The 25,290-nt window shown below is 45.5% G+C and overlaps 1 protein-coding gene across 6 annotated transcripts in view; it reads right to left on the bottom strand.

Moving 5' to 3' along the window:
- Positions 1-25,290, bottom strand: part of BIRC6 (baculoviral IAP repeat containing 6) — an 807,095-nt gene that overhangs the window by 733,514 nt on the left and 48,291 nt on the right. For all 6 annotated transcript variants that reach the window (XM_082252286.1, XM_082252283.1, XM_082252284.1 and 3 more), the window contains exons 2-3: positions 18,258-18,439; positions 6,861-6,998 (exon numbers count right to left, since the gene is read on the bottom strand). In XM_082252286.1, the coding sequence (XP_082108412.1) occupies positions 6,861-6,998; positions 18,258-18,439 (320 nt within the window). The remainder of the gene's footprint in view (positions 1-6,860; positions 6,999-18,257; positions 18,440-25,290) is intronic.

Consider the following 25,290-nt stretch of genomic DNA (forward strand, 5'->3'; position numbering starts at 1 on the left):
ATTGCACCAGGTCCTGAACTGCCCCAGAGAGCGCCAGCAAGCGATTGGAAGGGAAAAACCTTACCGGAGGAACTGATCGAAACTCGATTAACCGGACAGTATGACCTCTTGAACCTATTTGTCTGGTATACAGGATAGCCACAGGGCCGGGAACCGGCAAAGACGTCCCCCCACCCCAGATACGGGTGAGGGTGCACCTTCAGGCCGAGGAGGTTTTGTCCGCAGGTCTGGAGAAACCAGACTTGTTTGCCAGACCAGGGTCGCTTGGACCCACACGAGGGAGTCTTGAAGGGCTTTGCCTTATCGACTGACCCTGAGGAAAAAAAAAACTGTGTGCGGAGAAGGAGGGACCCCATCTGCGACGAGGGTCCTTGCCCTCGTTAGCCTGTGGAAGAAAGGTACTCTTCCCTCCTGTGAGACCCTTAATTATGTCATCCAGGATAGCTCCAAACAGGCGATCTCCTTGAAAACGTAGATAAGTCAAGGCCTTCTTTGAAGTCTGATCTGCAGACCAGCACTTTAGCCAAAGTATAAGCCGGAGGACCACCATCAAAACAGATATAGGAGCAGTGTCCAGCACAGCATCGCAAATTGCAGCCCCTGCACCAGCTGGTGCAACAGCTCCTCAAAGCCAGAGGGAACCGCGTAGTAACTTAGCCCATTCAGTCAACATTAGTGTGACAAGGGAAACCGTAAACACTGGTCTCAGTGCAGAGCCCACCAGGGAGTAAATATTGCGGGCCACAGCCTCCGCCTTCCTATCCTCCGGATACTTAAAGGACGGGGAATCCTCCATTGGGATAACGATAGCCTTATTCAGTCTTGAGGTCGGAGGGTCCACCGTAGGTGGCACAGTCCCCTTCTTTATCAGGGACTCCTCAAAAGGGTAGCGTCTAGCACCTCAGGGGAACGCTTTGGGCGGTCCCATTCTATTTTGAGCATGTTGTCAAAATACGCAGGTAATGAAAAAACGTTTGCCGCTCTGGATGGCTTGTGAGTAACTCGGCAAACGTAACCTGCGCCTGCATCGCAGCCGTGTCCTCCCAATTTCAGGGTCTCACGCACAGAAACTAGTGCGTCCACCAGCACCTTATTTTCCGCACAGGAGACCGGGCGCGAAGTAGCAGACCCGGCAGGGAGACTCGCCTCTGCGGTGGCTGAGTCAGATTCAGAGCCTGAGGCATCAGATGAGGTAGGGGTAGGCAGAGGGTGTTTCTTAGCACCTTGCCACCCAGGACACATGCGCTTCCAGGACCACCGAAATTGCATCGGTAGACAGCTGGAATCCGGAGGGCCCTGCAGCCTCCACAAGGGGGTCAGAAATGAGCTGAGAAACCGCTCAGGGTATAGGGAGGAGCTCCAACCACAGAAAAACCATTGCAAAATGGCTGAGCTGGGTGTACCAAGATCTCCTCCGCACATGAGGCTACAAGAAAATGGCTGCCCAGCGCAGTCAGATCAGATCAGCTGGGACCCCCCAGACCTCCACTCCACAACAGGATTGATTGGGAGGGGGGCCCTGGGAGGTACAGACAGAGACCCCCCTCCACCTGGCCTGGAACAAGGTCCCAGCCCCCAGGAGTAGGCCCAAATAGCCCCCAGTGTGAGGGGGGGGGGGGGGAGTAAGTAGAAGAGAGGGTGCATGAAAGGACAGAGGGGAACCAGAGATTGTGAGGGTCCGACCGTCCCAGGGAGGGGCCCGCGTCCAACCCAGGGGGGAGCATTTGCTCACCATACCAGGAAAACAGGCGGGTGCCATCTCCTGAAAGGACCCCTCTCCGCCGAAGTGGGGGGCTGTTGGTCAATAAGGAAGGCTGCCACTCAGGCCTAGACCCGGTCATGTCCGACCTGGCGAGACGTGTAACTCGCTGGGCCAGTCCCCGTCCAGTGGGACTAGGTCGCGACCGACCTGCGCGGAGCTAAAGGTCTGCGCGCGCTGGCTGGGGTGACCACTGGATCTATACATCCAGCCCGTCGGCCAGATCTGGCATAGTTGCTTGTAGATCTCAGGAAAAAATCTGGAGAAAAGCTAACTAAAAAAAAAAAAAAAATAAATTTACTAGAACTTTGCCAGGACAAGAGATCCCAGCAGGGAACTAGGTCCTTACTCCTGACTAGACATTAAAACAGACATCCTATGCAGGAAGGGAGAGGGTTTACCCTCTGTGACTGCCCATAGGCGTAGCCAGAACTTTTACGGTCTAGTGTCTTACTCCTGTAGGGGGCAGTATAACCCTACTGATATGCATCAGGAACTGCGTCAGTCAATGAATGATAGAGAAATTCTTATTAACATAGGAAAGAGGAAGGTGGTGCGGCAGATGGTCCAGCAAACGCCCATAGAAAGGCAGGTAGTCAAAGGGGAGGCAACCTGAATGGATAACCTATCCCCAAGAGGAAAAAGCTGAGCCTTGGCTAGCAAAGTTTTTGACCCTTATTCACAACAATGGTAAATCTTAAAGTGGTTCTGAAAGCAGAAGTTTTTTTTTTTTTTTTTTTTTTTTTATCTTAATGTATTCTCTACATTAAGATAAAAAAACCCTGTGTGTCTCAGCCCCCCTAATACTTACCTGAGTCCCATCTCAATCCAGCGATGTTGCATGAGAGGCTCGGCTGTCCGGGACTCTTCCTCCTGATTGGCTGAAATACACAGCAGGCACCATTGGCTCCTGCTGCTGTCAAATGGTCACACAAAACAGCAGCTAGGCTCGGGTGCCCCTTAGTAAGCTGCTAACTGTGGCGGCCCTCTGCAAAAGAGAGGGGCCAGGAGCGCTGGTGAGGGACCCGAGACGAGGAGGTTCTGGGGTGCTCTGTAATCACTGGACAAAGCAGGTAAGCAGAACGTTATAAAAAAAAAAAAAGATTTTAGTATCACTTTAACCACTTCCATACCGGCCATTATAAAATGACGCCGGCAGGAAGTCTTTGTCGATCCGGGCGGCCGTCATAACGTTCGCCCGCTCTCGCCGCTACTGCCCGCCCCCGGGGGTGCGCAGCGATCGGGGGTGAGGCTTGTCCCTCGGACTGAGCCCACCCCCGATCAAGGTAAACAGCCAATGAAATTGGCTGTTTACCACGTGATCGGCTGTGTCAATCACAGCTGATCACATGAGCAGCTCCAGCGCGAGCCGCTCATTCCCTCTTCAATGCGCACCCCCTGGGGACGCGCAGCGCGGTGATCGCAAACGAGGCTCGTCCCTCAGACAGAGCCCATCCCCGATCTAGGTAAAGAGCCAATTAAATTTCGAGTTTTCATTTTCTTTCCATGAGGAATGACATGTTCAAAAGACTCATTATGCCTCGTAGAATATACGTTGGAGTGTTTGCTTTCCAAAATAGGGTCATTTTGTGGGTAATTCCATTGTTCTGGTGCTCCAGGGCCTTCAAAAGTGGGATAGGTCATTAGGAAATTATATGTGTAATTTATGCTCCTAGAATACCTGACGGTGCTCCTTGCATGTTGGGCCTCTGTATGTGGCCCTCACATGTGGTATCGCCATACTGAGGAGTAGCAGAATGTATTTTGGAGTGTAATTGCAAGTATGCATATACTTGTGTGTGAGAAATAACTTGTTATGCCAATTTGGTGTAAAAAAAAAAAAAAAAAAAAAAAAAAGATGATTTCATTTTTCCAAGAATTGTGGGAAAAAATTACAACTTCAAAAAACTCACCATGCCTCTTACTAAATACCCTGGAATGTCTACTTTCCAAAAAGGGATCATTTGGGGGGTATTTGTACTGTCCTGACATTTCAGGGCCTCAAGAAATTAGATAGGCCGTCGGTACATCAGGTGTGATCAATTTTCAATGATTGGCACCATAGCTTGTAGACTACAACTTTCACACAGACTAAATAACCACTAATGTGGGTTATTTTTTACCAAAGATATGTAGAAGTATAAATTTTGGCCCAAGTTTATGAAAAAAAATTACTTCTTTGCAAAAATTTATAATATAAACTAAAACAAAATGTGTTTTTTTTTTTTTTCAAAATTTCTGCTCTTTTTTCATTTATATCCCAAAAAATAAAAAAACCTAGTGGTGATTAAATACTACCAAAAGAAAGCTCTATTTGTGTGAAAAAATGATAAAAAATTTGATTGGGCACAGCGTTGTATGAACGAATAATTATCATTCAAATTGTGAGAGCGTCAAAAGCTGAAAATTGGTCTGGGCAGGAAGGGGGTGTAACTGCTCTGTATGGAAGTGGTTAAGAGTAAAGAGCATCACCACCCCAGGGGGACTCAACTTTTGCAGCAGTTGAAGGGGATGGGGAATGCCTTGGTACAAACCCCCTATAGGCAGCAATAACCTGCATAGAGCAGTAGTAACCACTATATCTTGCCCGCAGGAGAAAGCCAGGAGTTGTATGCCAGGAGATATAGCCGGTCCAAAGTTCTGTTTGCAAAGAGGAAGAGGCGTGAAATGCAACTACAGTATAGCCCAACCAGAACAAGCTGGCACAGGTGGAGTGCACGCTTGGGGCACACAGATGCAGTAGGTATTGAGTTTGTGCAAAAGTACTTGGTAGGGAATCACACAGATGCATTGGTGCCACAGATAGAACACTAGTGGACTGCAGTTGGCGCCAAAATAAGTTAACCTTGGCACTCCAGGCTACCTGCTGCAACAAACAAGAGTGGGTGGCGGCTCCTACACACCACAAAGTGGGTCTAAAGCAGCGTTTCTCAACTCCGGTCCTCAGGGCACACTAACCGGCAAGATTTTAAGTATTACCTTGGGGAGATGCAGACAAGAGTACTGCAATCCCTGAACAGCAAATGATATCACCTGTGATTTATTTCAGTTTTCTTGCAAACCTGGCCTGTTAGTGTGCCCTGAGGACCGGAGTTGAGAAACACTGGTCTAAAGAATAAGAAGCACCCTTGGATGAACATTTAAATGGCAATAGTGTATTCAACAGTGAAAATCTAGTAGGCTGCAACAAGGGATTAACCCTCGTCTTGGCTTGCTCCTCCACGACAAGCATACACCCACAGCTGTCAAAGACCAGGCTCAGCCGCAGTAAGACCATAACCCCCTGGACCAGAAGGAATCCTGCAGCTAACCCTACCTGTTGCTTTAAGTGCCAAGGTGAGCGCCCCAATCAGGATCCAGTGCTTGGAAGCAACATTACATACAGACTGATTCCTCATCCTCCCCCAAGGATCTGCAGAGGTGTCAACCAATCCAGAAGCTGCATAAGGAACCGCAGTGGCTATGGTGGGGCAGAAATCTTGATAGAAAAATTACCTTGGTGAAATATCATTTAGAAAAGATAGAAAAAGCCTCCATAGAATAAGAATCTTTTTCAGTAGAGAAAATAGGTTCATCTCTTAAGGACACATGGGGGGGAAAAAAAATGGAGGCTAGCCAGTTTTAAGATCAAAAGCCTGCTGTGTGTAGCAGCCTCCCTAATACTTACCTGTGGCCCCCTCTCTGTCCAGGGATGTCCACGAGTGCCTCGGCCATCCTGGGACTCTCCCTCCTAATTGGCTGAGATACAGTCACGGCACCATTGGCTCCCGCGGCTGTCAATCAACGTCAGTGAGCCAATTAGGGGAGAGAGGGGGCGGGCCATAACAGCAATGTCTTAATGGACACATTGAGCTGCAGTTCAGATAGGGTGCCCCCATAGCAAGCTTGCTGTGGGGGAAAGCAAAAGGAGGGAGGGGCCAGGAGAGCCGAAGAGGAACCAGAGAAGAGCATGATCTGGGCTGCTCTGCAAAATCAACTGCACAGAGGAGGAAAGTATAATATGTTTGTTATTTTGCTTAAAAAAAGAAAAAATACTTTACAATCAATTTCATTTTACGTGAAACACTGGAATCAAGGATTGACCATTTCATGGGGCACATAATGTGGGGGGTAACAACAGGTGTTTTTACAGTAGGATACCAAGTATGGGGCAAAGACTAACTTTATTTTGGAAGATTATCAACTATTTTAAAATTACATTGAGACACAAAAACTTTATACAGTCACATCTAACATGCAATTTTACAAAAAGGTACACAAAAAACATCTGCAGGCCAGTTTAAATACACACTTAAAGCCTGTATTAACACAGGCATGTGCATTCTCATCCAAATTACACCTTCTGACAGCTAATAAAGGCATGGATCGCTATCACATGGGGTAGACAATGGGAAATACCTACTCACCAACACATTCCCAGGTTTTTTTTCTTTAAAACATTGCTGATCTTGACAGAAAACCAGTAAACTAAACTCTATAGTGTGTCAACAATGCTGCCTCTGCTAAAATGAAATCTCACTGTTAACAGTCCTGCTCAACTTCTTCCCTGTTGGACTAAATACCTTCAACCTTATGTTATGGAGTTAAGGAGACAGGGCTGATCAGTAGTACAGCAGCAGGGAAGAACTTCAGCATGACTGATAACACAGCTCGAGATTTTTGTTAAGCGTAGGAATCGCGATTACCTTCAAACAGCAAAATAGGAGCACACAGGATTTATGGCTGGATCAATAAGTGTTTTTCAGTACACGCAGCACACAGACTAAAGGCTTGGGCAAATTGTGTATGAGTTGCAGACACGCACAACATAGGCTTTTTTGCTGGACATACACTTTATCAGCATTGCAAAGAAAAGAGCGGTGTAACAGTATTATCAAGGAGGTGCATGTAATGACAGATTAGTTCAACACCTTTCATAAGGTGCAGGCTTTTTTTTCCTTAGCGCACGCAGGCTGCACATGGGTGAGCTCCTAATGGTTACCATCTGCCTACCGAATTTTACAAAACCCATAAAAATAGGAAAAAAAAAAAATATTTTTCTCTTGAAATTTTTTCACAACAACAAAAAAGAAAAGGAAAACCAAACTAAAGGTTTGCTTACCTTGGCAACCTTATGATTTGCTGCCGTCTCATGTGAGGTATTTTTGAAGCCATCTTTCAGCTGCATAATAAACAAATCATACCCTTCTGCACTAGACACGTCAATTTTCTCCAAGCACGCAGACAACAACTGCTGCACCTGCAATTCAAAAAAAGGTGATGTGTCACAAATGATTACAAATATAAACGTAAAACATTAACAGCAGGTAATACAACCAGCTGTATTTAAAATACAGCTGTACTTTTCCCACTTGTGAGGGAAACTATATGCTGTTCATAAAAAAAAAACAGACTGATCATCTTCCTACTGCAACTTGCTACAATGTTACAGTCTGGCCACTGTGGAAGATACGCAGAGGAAAGAATCCTCCTGTCAAGCATAGACTAAAGCCTGGTACACAATGAGGTTATCGGATGAATGATTGTTCCTTTTCTGCATGCTAGTCTAATATCGAAAATGGGGTAGAGTGGATTGGTAGGTGATGTCACAATTCTGTGCAATACAACCTCCATACAATACAACCCCAAGCCAGAGCTGTGCTAAGACTGCTTAGAAGAGGGTTTAAAAAGAATTTGACTTCATACAAACAGTATGCAGCATGTATGTAATAGAGGGAGATTTCATTTTAGCCTTTCGTCCTACTTTAAGGGCTGCTCTCAAATGATAAACTGTACAGCTTTTTAGGATAATCAATAACTAAGTGGTGCAGTAAACCTCTCATACTTTGTTACATCAGCAGTTTTCACTTCCTCTGCTCCACCTAGCAAAGCAGTGCTCACAAGAGATAAGCAGGAGGAGACTGTCAGGAGGTATTGTTTCTGATGCTTCTCAACATCAGAGGTAAGGGAGAGATCGTCCATAAGATCTCTCCATCTTAGTCTGCCTCAGTTCTTTATACAGAGCTCTCCTCTAGCTACATCTAAAAAGGCACTATAAAAGTTGTTTTAGGAAAACTTCTATTTTTCATGTTTGATATTAGATATATTGCTTTGCACAGGTTGAAAAAAAAAAAATCTTAAAACTTCATTGCAGATTTTTTCTTACTGTTGGATTGTGGAAACTAACCATATGATTACCTGTGCCTTCTTACATCTGATAAGTGTGAGGGAATTCCTGCTAGACTAAAATAATTGGGTAATTTGTTGCAAGAAAAAAAAAAAAAAAAAAACAACTGTTTCTTGTAACACCTATCCATATAGCAGTGGATTAACCACTTCTGGACTGGAAGGATTTGCCCCCTAATGACCAGGCCATTTTTTTGCGATTCGGTACTGCGTTACTTTAATGGACAAATGCGCGGTCATGCGAAGCTGTACCTAAATAAAATTGATGTCCTTTTTTCCCCCACAAATAGAGCTTTCTTTTGTGGTAATCACCTGTGATTTTTATTTTTTGTGCTATAAACAAAAAAAAGCGACAATTTCTGAAAAAAATATGCACTGTTACTGTAATAATGACATTGGCAGGGAACTAGGGGTGATCAAAGGGTTAATTGTGAGCTTAGAGGAGTGTTTACTAACTGTATGGGGATCGGCTTGTGAAAAGATCAGAGACCTCTGATCCTATATAGCAGGATCGCAGATGTTCTGATCATTTCAGAGAGAAGAAAGGTCAGCTGTGTTTACCATAGCTCGCCCCTCAGCAACCTGCACGTGACAGACAGAGCTACGTTGGTTCGCGCAGGAGAGCCAGCATGCAGCAGTAAAAACTGCCGTGGGTGGTCGGGAACCAGTTAAGGGCAGGTTTGCCTAGAGGGAGCCTAGCCCTCAAAAGGCACAGGAACGCACAGGACGCCCAGAAGTGGCATCCAGTGCGTCTAGCGCTCAAAATTTGGAGACTGAAAACTATAGAATTAGGACCACAGTACACAGAAGTGTCTTGATGTAGGCACTGCAGCTTACCCATTTGCAAATCAGTGCAAACAAAACCCTCTGTTTAACGTGAATTTTTAAGGCAGTGTCAGTTTGGTTGTTTTCCAAGCTACCAGGTAAGTGTGCTGGCAAATCTTTGTTCGTGATGTTCGTTGCCCTTCCCTGCACACCTTACTGTACAGGCGAGTTATAGGTTTGGGTGATTGCCATTTTTTTTGTGTTTGTGTTGGTCGAAATTGATGCAGGGACACACTGGATGCCTTCACCTGTCATTGTGCTTTTTCTAGGTGACCAAGTGCCTTTAAGGAGGGGTGGGCTCCCTCGAGGCAAACCTGCCCTTAAAGTGGTTATAACCCCGCTTGGTGATATTACCCCACAGGTAAGCCTATAATAAGGCTTACCTGTAGGTAAAAATGAATATCTCTTAAACCTGCATTGTTTTGGAGATAGTCTCCCTGCATGCAGCAGCTGACACCAGCGGCGCAAGCGCTCTGAAGGTCCAGCATATCATGCCGGAACTTCAGAGCTCCTTGCTTAAAACGGAGGGATCCCACTCGCATGCGCAGGAGTGACGTCATCGAGTCTCCGGGCGCTCACAGTGCTGGAGCCTGTGAACCCGGAAGAAATCCTGAGGGAGCATGACCGGGCGCTGCTGTGGGGGGCTGCGTTCTAAGGTATTTCATAATGTGCTAGCATGCGATGCATACTAGCACATTATGCTATTGTCTTCCAGGTTTTATTTTTTGTTTTTTTAGCAGTTTACTACCGCTTTAATCTATCCACTGCTATATGTGAAGCAACTTACGAGACACTGAAAATTATAGGAGTTAGGACACAGAAAAGAACAAACAGATGTAGAAACTGCAGCCTTTGCATATATTTGCAAATGTGTGCAAAAAAAAAAAACCCTCTGTTTTTAAAGTGAATTATTAGACAAGGTAAAATGGGATTTTAGTACTTACCGTAAAATCCATTTCTAGGAGTTTGATGGACACGGCGCTACATAAATCTTAACTACTGGGTTATATTGCCTCCTTCAAGAGGACTAGGCAGAACAAAAAACACCTGGCTACGCACATGGGCGGTCCTCAGCTTGATATAGATCCCCCGTCTCTGCTCTAGGAAAGTAGTAGGTTTAGTAGCATTAGAACTCCATAGAGGGGTGGATGCTGTGTCCATCGAACTCAGAGAAATGGATTTTACGGTAAGTACAAAAATCCCATTTTCTCTTTCGTTTCGATGGACACATCGCTCCATAAATCATAACTACTGGGACGTCCAAAAGCAAAAGGAAAATGAGGGGTGTGGAAAATAACCTAAGGCTAAACATAAGTGCCCTTAAACAGGTCACAGGAGCCCCGTCTGAAAAAACAGTTTAAAGAAAAAAAACACCCCTCAAGAGGGAACAGCCTCTCTTAAACAGGAGCCTGCAAAACTTTGCAACCAAAAGAAGCATCTGCAGATGCCAAAAGTATCTACCTTATAGAATTTTGTGAAGGTATGCACCGACGACCAAGTGGTTGGCTTGCAAACTTGCGATATTGATGACAGAATTCCCAAGAAGCTCTCAGCGCCCAAGTAGAATGCGCCTTGACTGGGAAAGGTGGAACCTGACCTTTAATGGAATAGGCCGGAGTTACCGTCTATCTGACCCATCTGGAGATGCTAGCCGAAGAAGCGGCCAGCCCATTTCTTGGTCCATCCATAACCACAAAAAGCGAGTCTGACCTCCGAAGAGACTCAGTAGCTGCCAGATACCCCCGAATCGCACAAACCACATCCAAATTATGCAAAGCAAATTCCTTGGGATGAGCCGGCTTGAGACACAAGGAAGGCAAAACAATGCCCTCATTCAAAACGGAAGTCAGAGACAACTTTGGGCAGGAATGATGGACAGGGACAAAGAACCACTTTATCCCTATGGACCTCTAAATTGTGGCTGCGACTGGATAATGCTGCCAATTCAGATACCTTGCTGCCCAAGGTAATAGCCACCAAGAATTTCACTTTCTGGGATAACATAGGCAAAGGAATCTCCCGAATATTCTCAAATGGAGGTTTCTGGAGAACCGAAAGTACTAAATTAAATCCCATAGCAGCAAAAGAGACCATACAGGTGGAGCCACATGTCAAACCCCCTGAATGAACTTACAAACTAAATGTGCGTAGCTAGGGGTCGCTGAAAGAAGATTGCCAAGGCAGACACCTGGCCCTTGATGGTACTCAAGGCCTACTTCCAATCAACGCCCTGCTGAAGAAAGGTTAAGATCCAAGATCCAGCGCCAATCAACTTACACCAAGAAATGTACGCTTTCCTTGTATGATGGTATATCTTGCTGGAAGGCGACTTCCTTGCCCTTACCATAGTAGTGATCACTGATCCAGACAGACCTCTATCTCTCAGTACCTGGCTTTCAATAGCTAAGCCATTAAAACGGCTGACTAAAGCAGGATGGTAGATCAGCCCTTGGAACAACTGATCTTCTCTGAGAGGAAGCCCCCAAAGGAGGCTTACAGCCACACGGACGATTATCACTTTTGATTCCTCGCAGAAACTGCGGAAGAAGCCTTAGCCAAGGACGATACTGGCCTTACCATGGCGCATGGCACGCCCGCGGCGTCTGTCAAGAGGACCCCGTGACCTCGTCACAAACTTCAGTATCCTCCTGTGGAGCCGAACCTACTAAAGGAGCGGCATGTAGGACTGCACACAGAACTGTCTTGAAGGTGGATACCACCAGACTCAAACCTGTATGCAAAATTGGAGAGCGAACTGAGTGACAGCAGCCAGGGAATCACGGCCAGAGGTCCTGAAGTTTGTGCAGAGGAAGGACCAACCTGGTCAGATAAAAAAATCTAACCTAGGTAAATGAATTCCCTGGAAAGGAAGGGGGGGGGAACCTTAGGTAGTTCAGACATCACCTGAACCATTGCAGGAATAAAATCCGCACAAGACGACTCCAGAACTAAAAAAACCTGAACAAGCCCCTTTCTGTTTACCCCCAAAAGTCAGTTATTACCCGATAACTCCCTTTCCAGGAATCCTCCAGGATGGTCACGAGGGATAGGCTCCTCCTTCTGCAGGAAACGCAAGCATAGATAGGTTTAAAAAGGCAGCCCACTGGCTGCCCATCAGTAGTATAAAGATGACCTGGATAGCATAGGTTAAAAGCCTGAAATATCTAGTTAACCATTATATATAAAATAGGGTGGGGGGGGGGGGGTCCACCATCCCAGAGTATTCCTGGAAAGGGACTTAACAGGTAATAACTCAGACTTTCCCAAGTCATCCTCCAGGACGGTTATACGAGACCCCAACCTTAGTTGGGACTACCGCTTGCAGGACCTTACTACCAAAAGGTCAGAACTTGGGCAGAGACCAGATCAACTCTGTAGTGTCTCACAAAGGTGGAGTCACTTGACCAGGTGGCTCTTCTGCAAATTTGGTCGATGGGCGCCCCAGCCTTTTCTGCCCAGGAAGTAGCTACAGAGCGTGTGGGGTGTGCCCTCACGTCTGGGACAGGGTCGAGTAGGCTGTTTCTATCGCCATCTTGATTCATCTGGCTATAGAATTTTTAGATATGCTTCTCCCTTGTGAGCGCTCACAAAAAATATAAAGTGGTTGGATGCCCTCCTGAAAGGTTTAGTGAATTCCAAGTAATGCAGGACTTACCTCCCGACTTCCAGTGTAGCGAAGACCTTTTCTCCCTAGTTATGTCTCTGGCAAAAAGAATGTAGCACCACTTTTTGCGATCAAAGAAAAGCCGACACTATCTCAGGGAGAAACAGGGGGTCTGTTTTGAGTACCAGTTTATCTGGAAAATCATAAGAAAAGGTTACTTTATGGACAGGGCTTGTAACAAACTTTTACACCTGGCCGAAGTGATGGCAACCAGTAACGCTACCTCAAGGGTTAGATGTTTAAGGGAAGAATCTACGAGAGGTTCGAAAGGGTCTTTGGTGAGGGCCATGAGCACTAAGGAGAGGTCCCAGGGGGCTTCCCACAGACACTTACGGGATGGGTCCTCCTGATGGATTTGAAAAGACATTTAACCAAGGGTTTATCGTTGACCAGCATGCAGAGAAATACTGATAGGGCTGTTGCCTGGACTTCAAGGGTACTCACTGTGGGCCCAGCCTCCGCCCCATTCAGGTCTAAGAAAGTCTAAAATGGTACAAATGCTTTTCGGATTTTTATTTCTGGACCACATCTTTGATGTATATACCTTCCATACTTTGCTGTACACTTTCCTGGTTGCTGGTTACCTACTTCGCTGGAGACTAACAGGTCCACATCAGGGGTCCCCCACCGGAGACAGTTGCTGAAACACTTCCGGGCTAAGGGACCATTTACCCAGACTCTGTGCCTGTGGACTGTTCCAGCCCCCTCCGTTGTGCACATTCCAGGATTTGAAAATTGGCAGGCGGACTACCTCAAAGCGTTCTGCCCACCTTAGAATGCCGGCCACTTCTTTGGCCGCTAGGGCACTTTTGGTGCCCCCTTGGTGATTGACATATGCCACAGCCAGGATCCTTACCGGACACCCCTCTAGACGATCCATCCACTGGGACAGGCAAAGTCTGATCGCCCGAATTCCCAGGATGTTGATCGGCAGACTGGACTCCTCGGAGGCCAGAGGCCCTGGGCTAAGCCCAGGACTCCTCCCACCCTGACAGGCTGGCATTTGTGGAAACCACTGTCCAGTACAGGGGAAGAAAATACTTTTCCTGCCGAAGTGCCGGGGAACGAAGCCACCATATTAGGGATCCTCTCGTAACCCGGCTCAACAGGATCAGATTGTCCAGGAACCGTGGATTCTTGTCCCATTTGGCTAGAATCTCTTTTTAAAAGAGGTCTGGTATGGAACCTCCTCAAAGGTGGAGACCATCAGGCCCAGCACCTGCATTGCAAGTCTTGAGAGGAGACTAGCGGTTGGGTATCAGGAGCCGAATCTCATGCTGCAATTTCAACAGTTTTGTTTCTGGAAGAAACACCCAGGCATAGGCTGAATTTAGAGTCAGACCCAGGTAGTCCAGCTTGTTGAACAGGATTAAGGCTGACTTTTGAAAATTCAGAGTCAAGCCGAACTCCTGCAGAGCTTGCAAATCCAGATTTTCCTTCAGAACAGACGGAGACTCTGCTCGCAGAAGAAGATCGTCTAGGTACCCCAGCACCGAGATTCACTGCTGCCTGAGTAAGGCTTACACAATGGCCAACACTTTTGCGAACACCCGAGGAGCTGAGGCGAGACCAAAGGGTAACAAACATATATTGGGATATGATGGTAAGTGTCCTTGATATCAATGGAGACCAGAAAATCCCCTTAATGAATGGAAGCCACCACCACACGAATGGACTCCATTCAGAATTTCTAAACCCGCACAAAGTGGTTCAAGGCCTTGAGGTCCAAGATTGGACAAACCTTGCCCTTCTTCCTGGGAATCCAATCGGTTTGAATAAATCCCCTGAAAACATTCTGACTCTGGAACTGGTACAATGACTCCTTGTGACAGTAGAGCCTGACCCGCCCGGAGAAGGCCCTGAAGCTGATCCAAGGACAGGCACGGGTTGGAAGGAAAGAACCTTGCCGGGAGCAAGGACCGAAAATCGATCTTGCAATCTGACCAGATCAACTCGTGGACCCGATTGTCTTGAACGAAAGATGTCCACAAGTCCAAAAAGAAGCGAAGACGTCCCCCCACCCCAAGTATGGGTGAGGACGTCCCTTCAGGCAGAGTAGAGCTTGTCTGCAAGGCCAGCAGAGCCCGCCTTAGACTTACCAACCCAGGGTCTCCTGGAACCTCCCGAGAAAGCACGGGAGGATTTAGAACCCTTGTCCTGCGACCCTGTGGGACCAAAGGGCCGCTTGTGGGCTGAGAAGAAGAAGACAGGACCACGTTCGCAGCGAGACTGTTTTTGGAAACCTGCAGAAGCAGGGTGCTCTTGCCTCCCGTGAGACCACAAAGGGGGGATCCGTCAGCACCTTTTTGGAGGCCTGGTCCACAGACCAGAATTTCAACTAGATCTTGCGGCGCAGAGTCACAACTGTCACGATACCCAGCAGGCTAAAGGGGCCGCATTCAGGGAGGCATCACAAATATACGGTAACCCCTGTATCAACTGGTCTGCCAGCTCCACCAGTTCACGCTTTGAAAGCCCCACTGACTAGCGACAATCTCGTCAAAATAAGCAGGAAAGGGGAACACCTAGTCATCTTGGATGGTCTGCTGGTGCCTTAGCATTAGCTGTGGCCTCAATTTTTAAAGTTTCCCGCACTGATACTATCAGTGCCTCCACAAGCGTCTTTTCTTGCATAGTGGAAGAGGAATCATCCTCTCTGTCAGAGCACTTGAAGTGCATAGACACTGACCCCATGGGGTTACTTGCATCTGCGGCGGCCCAATTAGCCTCAGAATCTGAGGAAGCAGAGGAGGCAGGTGAAGGCAGAGGGCACTTTTTGTGAGATCTCTTTTGGGAGAACCATGTCCCCTTTTGACACCAATGACTGCAGGACCGCCGCATCTTTGCCCCCATGGTAGACAGACCCAGAGGGTCTCGCAGCTTCTGAGAGAGGGTCAGGTGGTGAAATGTTCTAGGGGCTCCATGACACCCTGGGGAACGACAGCAAAAATAATGTGAAATTATAAAGCATGCTGTGAAACACCCCCCACCGCTGTCTCCGGTGACACTACAGGTCCCAGCAGCTCTGTAATAGCAGAAAATAGGGAGATTTACCGCCCCAGGACTCACCAAACAACTCCGAAGGAGAGAGAGAGAAAAGTGCCAACAGCCTGCAGCACACCAATCCAGAGAAAGATGAAACAGTCGAGCTGTCACTAGAGGCCCCCCGCCAAGCACTGCTCTGTTCAGGCTACAAGAAAATGGCTGCTAGGAGCCAACGAAAACATGGCCGCCGATCTTCTGCATGCAGTCACCGGCAAAATGGCGGCGTACGATTCCCGGCCACAAAGGGACCCCCAAGATACTGACAGCAGCAGTGGGGTGCTGTACAAGGACCCCCCTCCAGGGCACAAATCCAACAAACAGCAAGAGAAGCCGTTGGCAGCATGCTCCCACCCCCCTTTAGCCACAGCTCACCCACACCACAGAGAAAATTTCAATGGTATAAAAGTAACATTAATCCTTATCCCTAGAAGGGAGCAGGGAGGGGGTGGGGGGTGCTAAAGAAGGTGTAACCCGCTAGTGAGGGGGGGGGTGCATCTGGGTAGGAAGGACCTATGGGGGGGCCTACCGACCCTGGGGAGGGACCCGCGTCCACCCAAAATTTCCTGAGGAAGAGGAGGGCACTACTCACCACACCTTTGGAACCGGACGGGCACCACCTCGGGCAGATAACCCCCCCCCCCCCATCTTGGAACAGTGGGGTGCAGCGGGCCAGAGGTACACTGCAACTCAGGCAGCGACCAGGTGGTGCACATCCTCGCGAAAAGTTTCACTCACAGTTCAGCCCCCGTCCTGTGGGGCTATGTCTCGGCCGACCTAGCGCGAGCTGCACGCGCTCACAGGCCAGACTGGGGAGACTAAGGATCTAGGATATCCAGTGTGCCACCCAGTCCGGCAGTTGATTGTAGTTCTTACAGGAACAGAAGAAAAAAAAATAAAAAGGAAAAAAAAGTTCAGTTTAAAAAAGTAAAAAATGCCAGGACCAGAGATCCCAGCAAAGGGGAGACTAGGCAGAAAAAAAACGGAGATCCTATAGCAGGAAGTGGGAGTAAACCCCCTGGGACTGCACTATAGGCCTAGTCAAGCTTTGTTAAGCCTTTTCCGCCTAGTGTCCTACTCCTAAGGAGAGCAGTATAACCCATTGATCAAAGAAGATATTAAGCTGTGGCCGTCAATGAACGAAAGAGAAAAATAAAATTTCATCAGTTTAGGTCAATATGCATTATGCTACATATTTTTGTTAAAATAAACCTAATAAGTGTATTGATTGGTTTGCGCAAGCGTTATAGCGTCTAAAAACTATGGGATACTTTTTTGGAATTTTTATTTACTAGTAATGGTGACGATCAGCAACCTATAGCTGCAATATTTGCAGCAGACAAATCAGACACTAAGTGACACTTGACAGTTTTGCAGACCAGTGGAATTATTACAGTGATCAGTGCTAAAAATATGCACCTAAATGCACTGGGAAGGGGTTACCATCAAGGGTGATCAAAGGGTCAAATGTGTGCCTAAAATGTGCTTGGTTACTGTGGGGGGAGGTGCTTGTACTATGTGATGGTAGAGATTAGTGTCCCTGCTTCGCAGAACCACAGCATCTCTACCTTCCCTACTAACAGAAGGGCAGTCTGCCTTGTTTACATGGGCAGATCACTATTCTGCTTCTATCCCGAACGATCAGGGGGTTTCGGGGGACCCATTGATTTGCTCCTGCTGTGTCCAATCACAGCGGGAGCAGAACGCCAGCGGTGCACACCCCACACCCAGAAGTGTAGGATCATGTACAGGTAAGTGATCTATATACATACATATATACACACACATACACACATATATATATATATATATATATATACACACACATACACACATATATATATATATACACACACACACACACACACACACACACACAGAGTATAGGGTCGGCAAGTGGTTGTATAGACCACAGCTATTGACCTGTATAACACATGTTCCCCACATTCCTGTGACAACGGGCAAGTAGCTACTTCCAGCACCCGCTATCTCAATTTAAAAGAAGGCAGCTGTTCATGGCTCCGCCCACACAGCCACACAAGTCAATAGACTACAAGTACCTTCATGGCTAAAAGCTTGTAGTACTCAAAGAACTATGAGGGCGCTGGTGAGTATGCTCGTAGTTCATGGATTCTTTCTGGACTGAACTGCCTGCATTGGTGGTATGGGCAAAAGAGCTACACTAACAGTCTGCAGGAGCCTGACATTGCACCCACAATCCGCTGATAATGGGTTCAATGCTTTATAGGCCTTCAAGAAAAATGTGCAAAAAATGTGAACGAACTTATCCTTTAAGGAAGTAAAGCATGTACAAAGTTAGGGGGAACCAAACCTCATTAGGTTTCAAGTACAGCTTATGATTTGCTGAATTTCTGGGGAAAAAATACAGCTAACATTACATTCCCTGCTGTCAAAGTTGGCCAGATACTCCTCTTCCCACTACAGTGGTCATCATGTACCAAACTCACCAATGAAAGAAAAAAAAAAAAAAAAGAAAAAAAAAAAAGGAAGGATGATGCAATTATTTTCTTGGGAGTGGAGAATGTTCTCTGGGGCAGAGCCTTACTTTTTTGCGCTTTTCAATCTAAAATGTCTTTAGAGACAGTTTTTGAAATCTTACACTTTTGCATACATAGCCTGTAGGACACCAGCGAAAAGGTCCCCAAAAAGTGTAAGCACTGTATTTACATATAAAAAAAAAAAACACATTACTATTTAAAACAATAAAAAGGTAGTTATTTAAATATTATGCCAAAAAATTTGAATAAAAAAAATAAATAAATATATGAATTAGGTACTTACTTCCGTAACTGGCAATTCAAGCTGGACCACATCATCTGGTTTACAGACTGGAGTTTGAAGCACCGTGTCTAGTAATAAAATACCATTTAAATCTTTCCGACAGCCCACTGCATAATCATCCACAAATATAACTTTATCTACAGTTGGGAAATATTGGCATTTCAACCGTCCACCAGGCTTTGCTATAAAAAAATAAAAAATAAAGTGTTAGTCACAAAATTGCACAAAAGATAAGTCTTGTTCTGTAATTAATAAGATCCTTTTGGCAGTGGCTCCAAATCTGTTTATAAGCCCCTGTTCACAGCAGCATGATTTGACAGGTCAAATCACATGGCAAATGACAGCCTATTGCCGGCCAGGACACCGTCCCAATTGATGCACGCTGACTTTTCGGTGCAGCACCGATTTCCAAAAGTAGTTCCTGCACTACTATTGGCGACTTCTGTGCATGAACTAGCACAAATGTCTTTCAAGTCGCCCCCCCAAGTTGGACTGGAATGCAGCTTTGAAATCGTGCGAGTTCAGACAAAGTCGCACAAATTCCAAAGGCACGTTCAATGTGAACGAGGGTTTAAACATCAATATAAGTACTTTAAGTGGTTGTAAAACTCGGATGTGGAACACGAACAAAGCCTATCCCTTTAGAGAGTATACAGGACTCAATCCTGAGCAAAAAAAGGGTAATTTGTCTCCTGCCTCATTCCTCTGCTATCAGCAGGAGTCACTTCTGAAAAGCTTGCCTGACACCATTTTTGTCATGCAAGTTTAAGGGTGAGCATTGGGGAGGGGGAAGGAAGAAGGGAGGGGGAAGGAAGGGGGGGGGGGAGAGTGAAGGAAGAGGGGGGGGGAGATAAAAAAAAAACTCTCATCCTTATGTTTTTACTGCCTTCCTTACCTCCCTCCCTCCCTCCCCCCCCCCGATCATCGGCCTGAAAAAAAAACATTTAAAGCACATCAATGGTCAAAAATTAAATTATTTACTCCTATTAATTTGAGTTCATAGTTGCTGAGAGGTGGCGTTTTAGGAGACAGAGGGCAGGAATCAGGAGTCACTGCTTCAGAGAGAAGCTGCAAAGCATGCAGGGAATCCAGGAAGTCTTAAAATGGGATGGCCAGCAGACAGGAAGCACAACATGAAAGATTTTTTAAGTAAGCTTTTATTCTATTGTCACAGACTAAATGTATTGCTATTATAATATTGATGTTCTAAAATAAAAGTGAATGCTCAAAAAATTACTGTATATAGTATACATTTTCTGAACGCAGAGGTTTGGTAGAACAAAATGGTGGTTGTTGCTTTTTTTTATGTTGCAGGATAGTTGAGCAGCTGTTAAATGCAAATTTTCTGTAAAAAAAAAAATACACAAAGGCCCCTTTCACACAGGCTTTCCGATCAGGTCCACCTGTCAGGTTCTCAGGCAGACCTGATTGGATGCCCCATACAGACCTATTGAGCAGCAGATGTTAGCAGTGACATGTCCGCTGACACCTACTGCTATCCGATCCTGTCCGTGAAATCCAGATGGAAGAAAACCCTATTTTCCATCCGTCTGGAGGATCGGGTGAAAACGGACAGGCAGTCCTTTTTCATCTGATCTCCCATAGAGGAGAGCGGGGATCTGACAGGTCCATCTCAGCGCGGAGAGGGACCTGTCATCCGCCTGCTCAGCGGCGATTGGTAGATTGATCCCTGCTGAGCCAAACGAAGTCCACCGGGCGAAAAGCCAATGTGAAAGGACCCAAATGCTTTTAATGCAAGCATAATACTGCCAAAATATAAAATATGTTGTGCCGAGCAAATAGATACATGTCACGCCTTAAAATTGTGCACACCCATGGAATGGCAGCAAACTTTAGTACATTAAATTATCCATAGGCAACACTTTAAAGTCCTTTTTCCTCAAAATTTGGGTTTTAAAAATAGCTGAGCAATACAAAAAAAAAAATGCAATAACCATTCTCCAGGGCGTCTGAAAAAATATATAACGTTTGAGTAATTTTCTAAGAGAAAAAAAAAAAATGCTGATTTTACATGCATGCGAGAAACGTCAGAAATGCCCATGTGGTTAATTGGCCGCAAGCAGGTGGTTACCTTAAGTAAGTTTGTTTTTTATAATTGAACATTTTTTATTAAAGTTTTATATTTAACCATATAAAGATAGAAGAAAAGTAGCACACATTCCAATAGCGATCAGTCACTGACGAAACACAGAAATACACTTGGGTACCAAATAAAGCTGACAAAAACTACAACAAAGTTCAGTTATCCGAAATTGTGATTATTAAGGCCCCTTTCACACAGGCGGACCGTTCAGATCCACCTGTCTGTTTTTTTGGCGGATCTGAGGTCCCCCCATGCATCCCTATGGGGCATCGGATGTCAGCGGAGACATGTCCGCTGACATCCGATCCGTCAAATCTGGACAAATGGAAACCCTATTTTCCATCCATCGGATGAAAACAGACCAACGGTCCGTTCCCATCCTATTTCCCCCATAGAGATGTATGGGGACCCGATAGCTCTTTTTCGAACAGCTGTCATTCTCCTGCTTAGCGGGGGATCGGCGGATCGATCCCCCGCTAAGAACGGAGTGTGTGAAAGGGGCCTAGAGGAGAATCAAGCACGCTAGTTGCGTTAAAATAGTGCAATAGGTTCACGAGGAGGCTTTTCCAATAACTTCAAACCCAGATAAATACTTAAGTCAGTTTTAAAGACATATGCTATGCAGTTTGCTGGAAATTAGAAGTTCAAAAATATAATTTGTTCTGAAAATAAAAGCAACAGATCTCCACAGGAGACACTATGAAGATTTTATTTGTTTTCAGGTCAGAAACCTGTGAATCACGTGTCAACGTGTCGGCTGCATTTCCAGGGTAAAAATGAATTTTCTGTAAGGAGCCTACAATGGCAGACGCAAGCAGAACATTTTACAACTACATTTGTCTTATAGTGCATTTTAAAAATCCACTTTGAATGCCAATTCTGAAGGATAAGGTCACTCTTTCCAGTCAAACCCTGTGCATACTTGGACAGAGGATTTCACATTATCAGTGAATCTGGCACAAGCATTTGGGAAGGATTCAGGCTGCATTCACATCTCTGCGTTTTGAATTGCGAGCTGATTTGCCACGATTCTGCCTGCAACTTCAAAAGCACCGAGGTGTGAATGAAAAATCGCATTACACACATTTGAGATGTCATTCATCGGAATAGCACCCAAAATCGTGGTGCGGCTCTGCCATGATAAAGCGGCTGCAATCACAGCAACCCGCATCACATGAAGCATTATGCACAGAAGTAGCTCCTGAACTTTTTTTCGTGACAAGTTTTACGCAATGCAGGTTGCAGTGAGACAATTGCGGCAGAACTGCACCACAATTTTAGGTGCCATTTAAATGAATGGCATCTCAAATATGCATTCTGCGATTTGTCATTCACACCTCGGCGCTCTAATATCGCAGGCAGAATTATGGCCAATCTGCCTGCGATTCAAAACACTGAGGTCAGGGGTATGGAAATTTTAGGAACTACTTTTCCAAGGGACTCAACTGGGGTCCCAATCTACTAATCCCTAAGGACAATAAACTTGTCCTGAAAAAAGAAAAAAAAAAATTACCCAAATTTAAAATGCTTTTATGAATGTCTGGGGCTTTTAGAAACGAGAGGGGCTTTATGGCGACTTAAACATTTTTGACATAGCGCTGTTTATGTCCTCCTCACCTCCCTGCCTGTCTCCAGAACCACACCTGGTAGCTAGCAAGGAAGGGAGAGACCTCGCAATGTGACGGGCACCGATTGGGTGCTTGTCAGGACAGGGAAGTGTCGGGCTCTCCTAACACTTGGCAAAAGTGCATCTACTTAGTGATTAAATGAGGCGCTGGCCTCAATGAAAGAAGAAAAAAAAAAAACACACTTCCTCCTGGTTACCCTCGCACGCGGAAGCACTTGGGTGTCTAGTACAAGCGCATGCTGAGCAGCCAAATCAAGCTCCGGTTAACAGGTTAACCCTTTCGCTGCCAGAGCCATTTTTTTTTTTTTTTACGCACACATTTGAAAAAAATCTCTGCATGTCACTGTTTTAAAATTCTTTCCCGGCCTCAATGGCTGGGGAAACTGTGCCACTTTCGGTTCAGAACCAAGATGGGGAGGAGAGCGGACGTGTGTCTGCTCTCGTCCTTCCCCTCCACCTGCCGGCACTCACTATGCCAGTCCAGTGCCCACAGATGGGCAAGTGGAGCCCAGGATACACAGCAGGGGAATGGGGCACTTTACCAGCGTGTGTAGAGCCGCCCGATTGCTGACACATGACAAGTAAGCGCTGCTGTAGAGAAAAACGACCTAGTCCAAACAAAAGTGCACACACTGCTCAGGCAGATAAAGACTCCGCACATTGCTGCGGGTGCTCGCTCCGGCTCACCACTGTTGATAGCAGGTAGACGCGTTTCACACAAACATATCGTATTTGTTCACAACACCAATGTGGCCCAAATACAAGCTTTTTAAAGTTTAAAGTCCAGGAAGGGAACCGCACCTCAAATCACCGGAGTCAATTGGCTGTCTAATGACAGTTAAACACACACATTTCGGCCTGAAAACGGGTCATACATGCCGAAAATGAATGGCCGCAGCAGCTTTCCCTTTAATGGTGCGTCATACGCGAACGGACGCCCCTTCCAGGATCCCAGAACAGAGTGCAGGCGGGCGGCTGGCTACATGCCCGCCCAACAGGAGAAGATACTCCGGCACTAGGGGATAGTCTAGAGCAGTGGTCCTCAACCCTGGCCTACAGGGCCCACTAACAGGCCAGGTTTTAAGTATTACCTTGGGGAGATGCAGACTAGAATACTGCAATCACTGAGCAGCAAATAATATCACCTGGGATTTATTTCAGTTATCTTGCAAACCTGGTCTGTCAGTGGGCCCTGTAGGCCAGGGTTGAGGACCACTGGTCTAGAGTAGACCATCTAGCATCCAACCTTGCGGGCCTATCATCATCATCAAGATATTGGAGTTTGGATATCATTTGAGGCGGACCAGAAAAGAGGGAATGACTGAATACATTTGTGGTCAAACATCAGACGCTTCAGCTCCATCAGATAAGTGCCACCCACAAACCAATTAGGTAGAGCATACATGCAAGTTACTTCATTTAGTGACAGTCAAATATTCAACAACATGTTAGGAAGGCCTCAGGAAGAGCTAGCAGATGGGACATTTTGGGTTGAATTCCTGTTGTAATTCAATCCTGCACTGATTGCATTTCCTGTGAACTACAGACTGTTTTTGAATGGGACTTATCGCAGTATAGATTATCCGTGATAGTCTGCTTTCATCATTTTTGTGGCAAGCTCAAATCTATATTGTAATTACTAAATCAGGAAATAAGGACTGGATTTCATTAGGGAATGGCTTGGAAGAAGATTATTTGCATTCAGAGGATACAAATAAACTATTTTAAAATCATTTGGGGGAAAAGTCATTTTCGGTTTCAGTTTTCGGCCAAGGGCATCCTGAATTTTCGGTTTCTGTTTCGGCTCAGAATTTTCATTTCGGTGCATCTCTAACAAAAATCCAAAAATTGAATGATCAAAAAAAGGTAAGAGTCATAACAATATCAGTGAAATAAAAAGGAAACACTATTTACGACTCAAATTATGTACATTGTAAAGCAAAAACAGATACAAAATCAAGACAAACAAAAACATTTCTGCACATGATGCAACCAAACACAAAACACATGGGGATATGAAAATGGGTACCATACTGGAGAAAACTAGGTATTAAATTGATAGTGTCCCGAGCTATGTAAAAAGTTATATGACGCTGTGTTGCAACCCTGTGTGGTTGTGAGAAAGGGTTACACTCAAATTAAACATCAATGAGCCAAATCAATAAGACTACATGATGTATTGTAAAAAGAAAAAAAATAATAGTACATGGCAAATTATAGGTGGCATATGCAAGGGAAAATATATATGAAATATTTTAAAAAATATATTGTGTCCAAATGTTACAGGAGTGGCCCACCTTTTAAAGCGAGCTAGCACTAGATAACCTTCACAGAAGCATAAACAAATTTTATCAAAAAAGGTCATATTCATACTAATCAAGGGGAAAAAAAAAAAAAAACAAACACCACATGACAACACAAAGGGAACGGCATGTCTTGCAAGCTAAAGTGTGCTGGACTAGTGTCCCTAAGCCCTTTTCTGACATGTCCATAATGGAAAAGTAAGAGAGGACTATTCAAAAATAAGTACATCATGAAATGTGCAAGGGACTTCCCATTATCAAAACAAACACTAAATCCACAGAGAAGTGTGAAAAAAAAAAAAAAAAAAAAAAAAGAAGAAGTGGTGTGTTGATAGAAAGAACAAAAAGAAACTACACGGGGTTGCAGTGCAGCGTCATACGACTGTATAGCTCGGACTGAGGACAATATTTAGTTTTCTCCAGTACGGTACCTGGTTGCATATTATCCCCATGTGTTTGTGGTTGATTGTATCATATGTAGAATTTTTTTTTCGTTTGTCTCAATTTGTAGGTTTTTGCTTTTACAATGTACATAATTGATTTGCATATAGGGTTTCCCCTTTGTTTTTTCTTTCAGGCTCCGTTCACATATTGGCGCCCCAGATCCGAATCACGCCAATTTGCGGGAAACCAGCGCTATTTTCGTCACTTCCAATGGCACCCCAAACGCGCAACAATTTTGCCGCGATTGTCACCCAACGAATTGCGGTAAAATTGTGCAAAAAGAATCATAGGATGCCTGTGGCCCCAAATAAAGTACAAGAACTTCTGGGCGACAAGCGTCCAGCGATTCCGTTTGCACGATTATACCATAATTTGTTGGGTGACAATCGCGGCAAAATCATGCTACGTTTGGGGTGCCACTGAAGTGACGGGAATCAGGCCAGTTATTGTGAAGTGATTCGGAATCGGACAGAATCTCGGTGATTCTGCCCCCGATCCAGGACGCCAATATGCAAACAGAGCCTCACTGATACTGGTATGACTCTTACCTTTTGA

This window comes from Pelophylax lessonae, assembly GCF_965119305.1.
Source record: "Pelophylax lessonae genome assembly, chromosome: 3".
In the NCBI taxonomy this organism is placed as follows: Eukaryota; Metazoa; Chordata; class Amphibia; order Anura; family Ranidae; genus Pelophylax; species Pelophylax lessonae.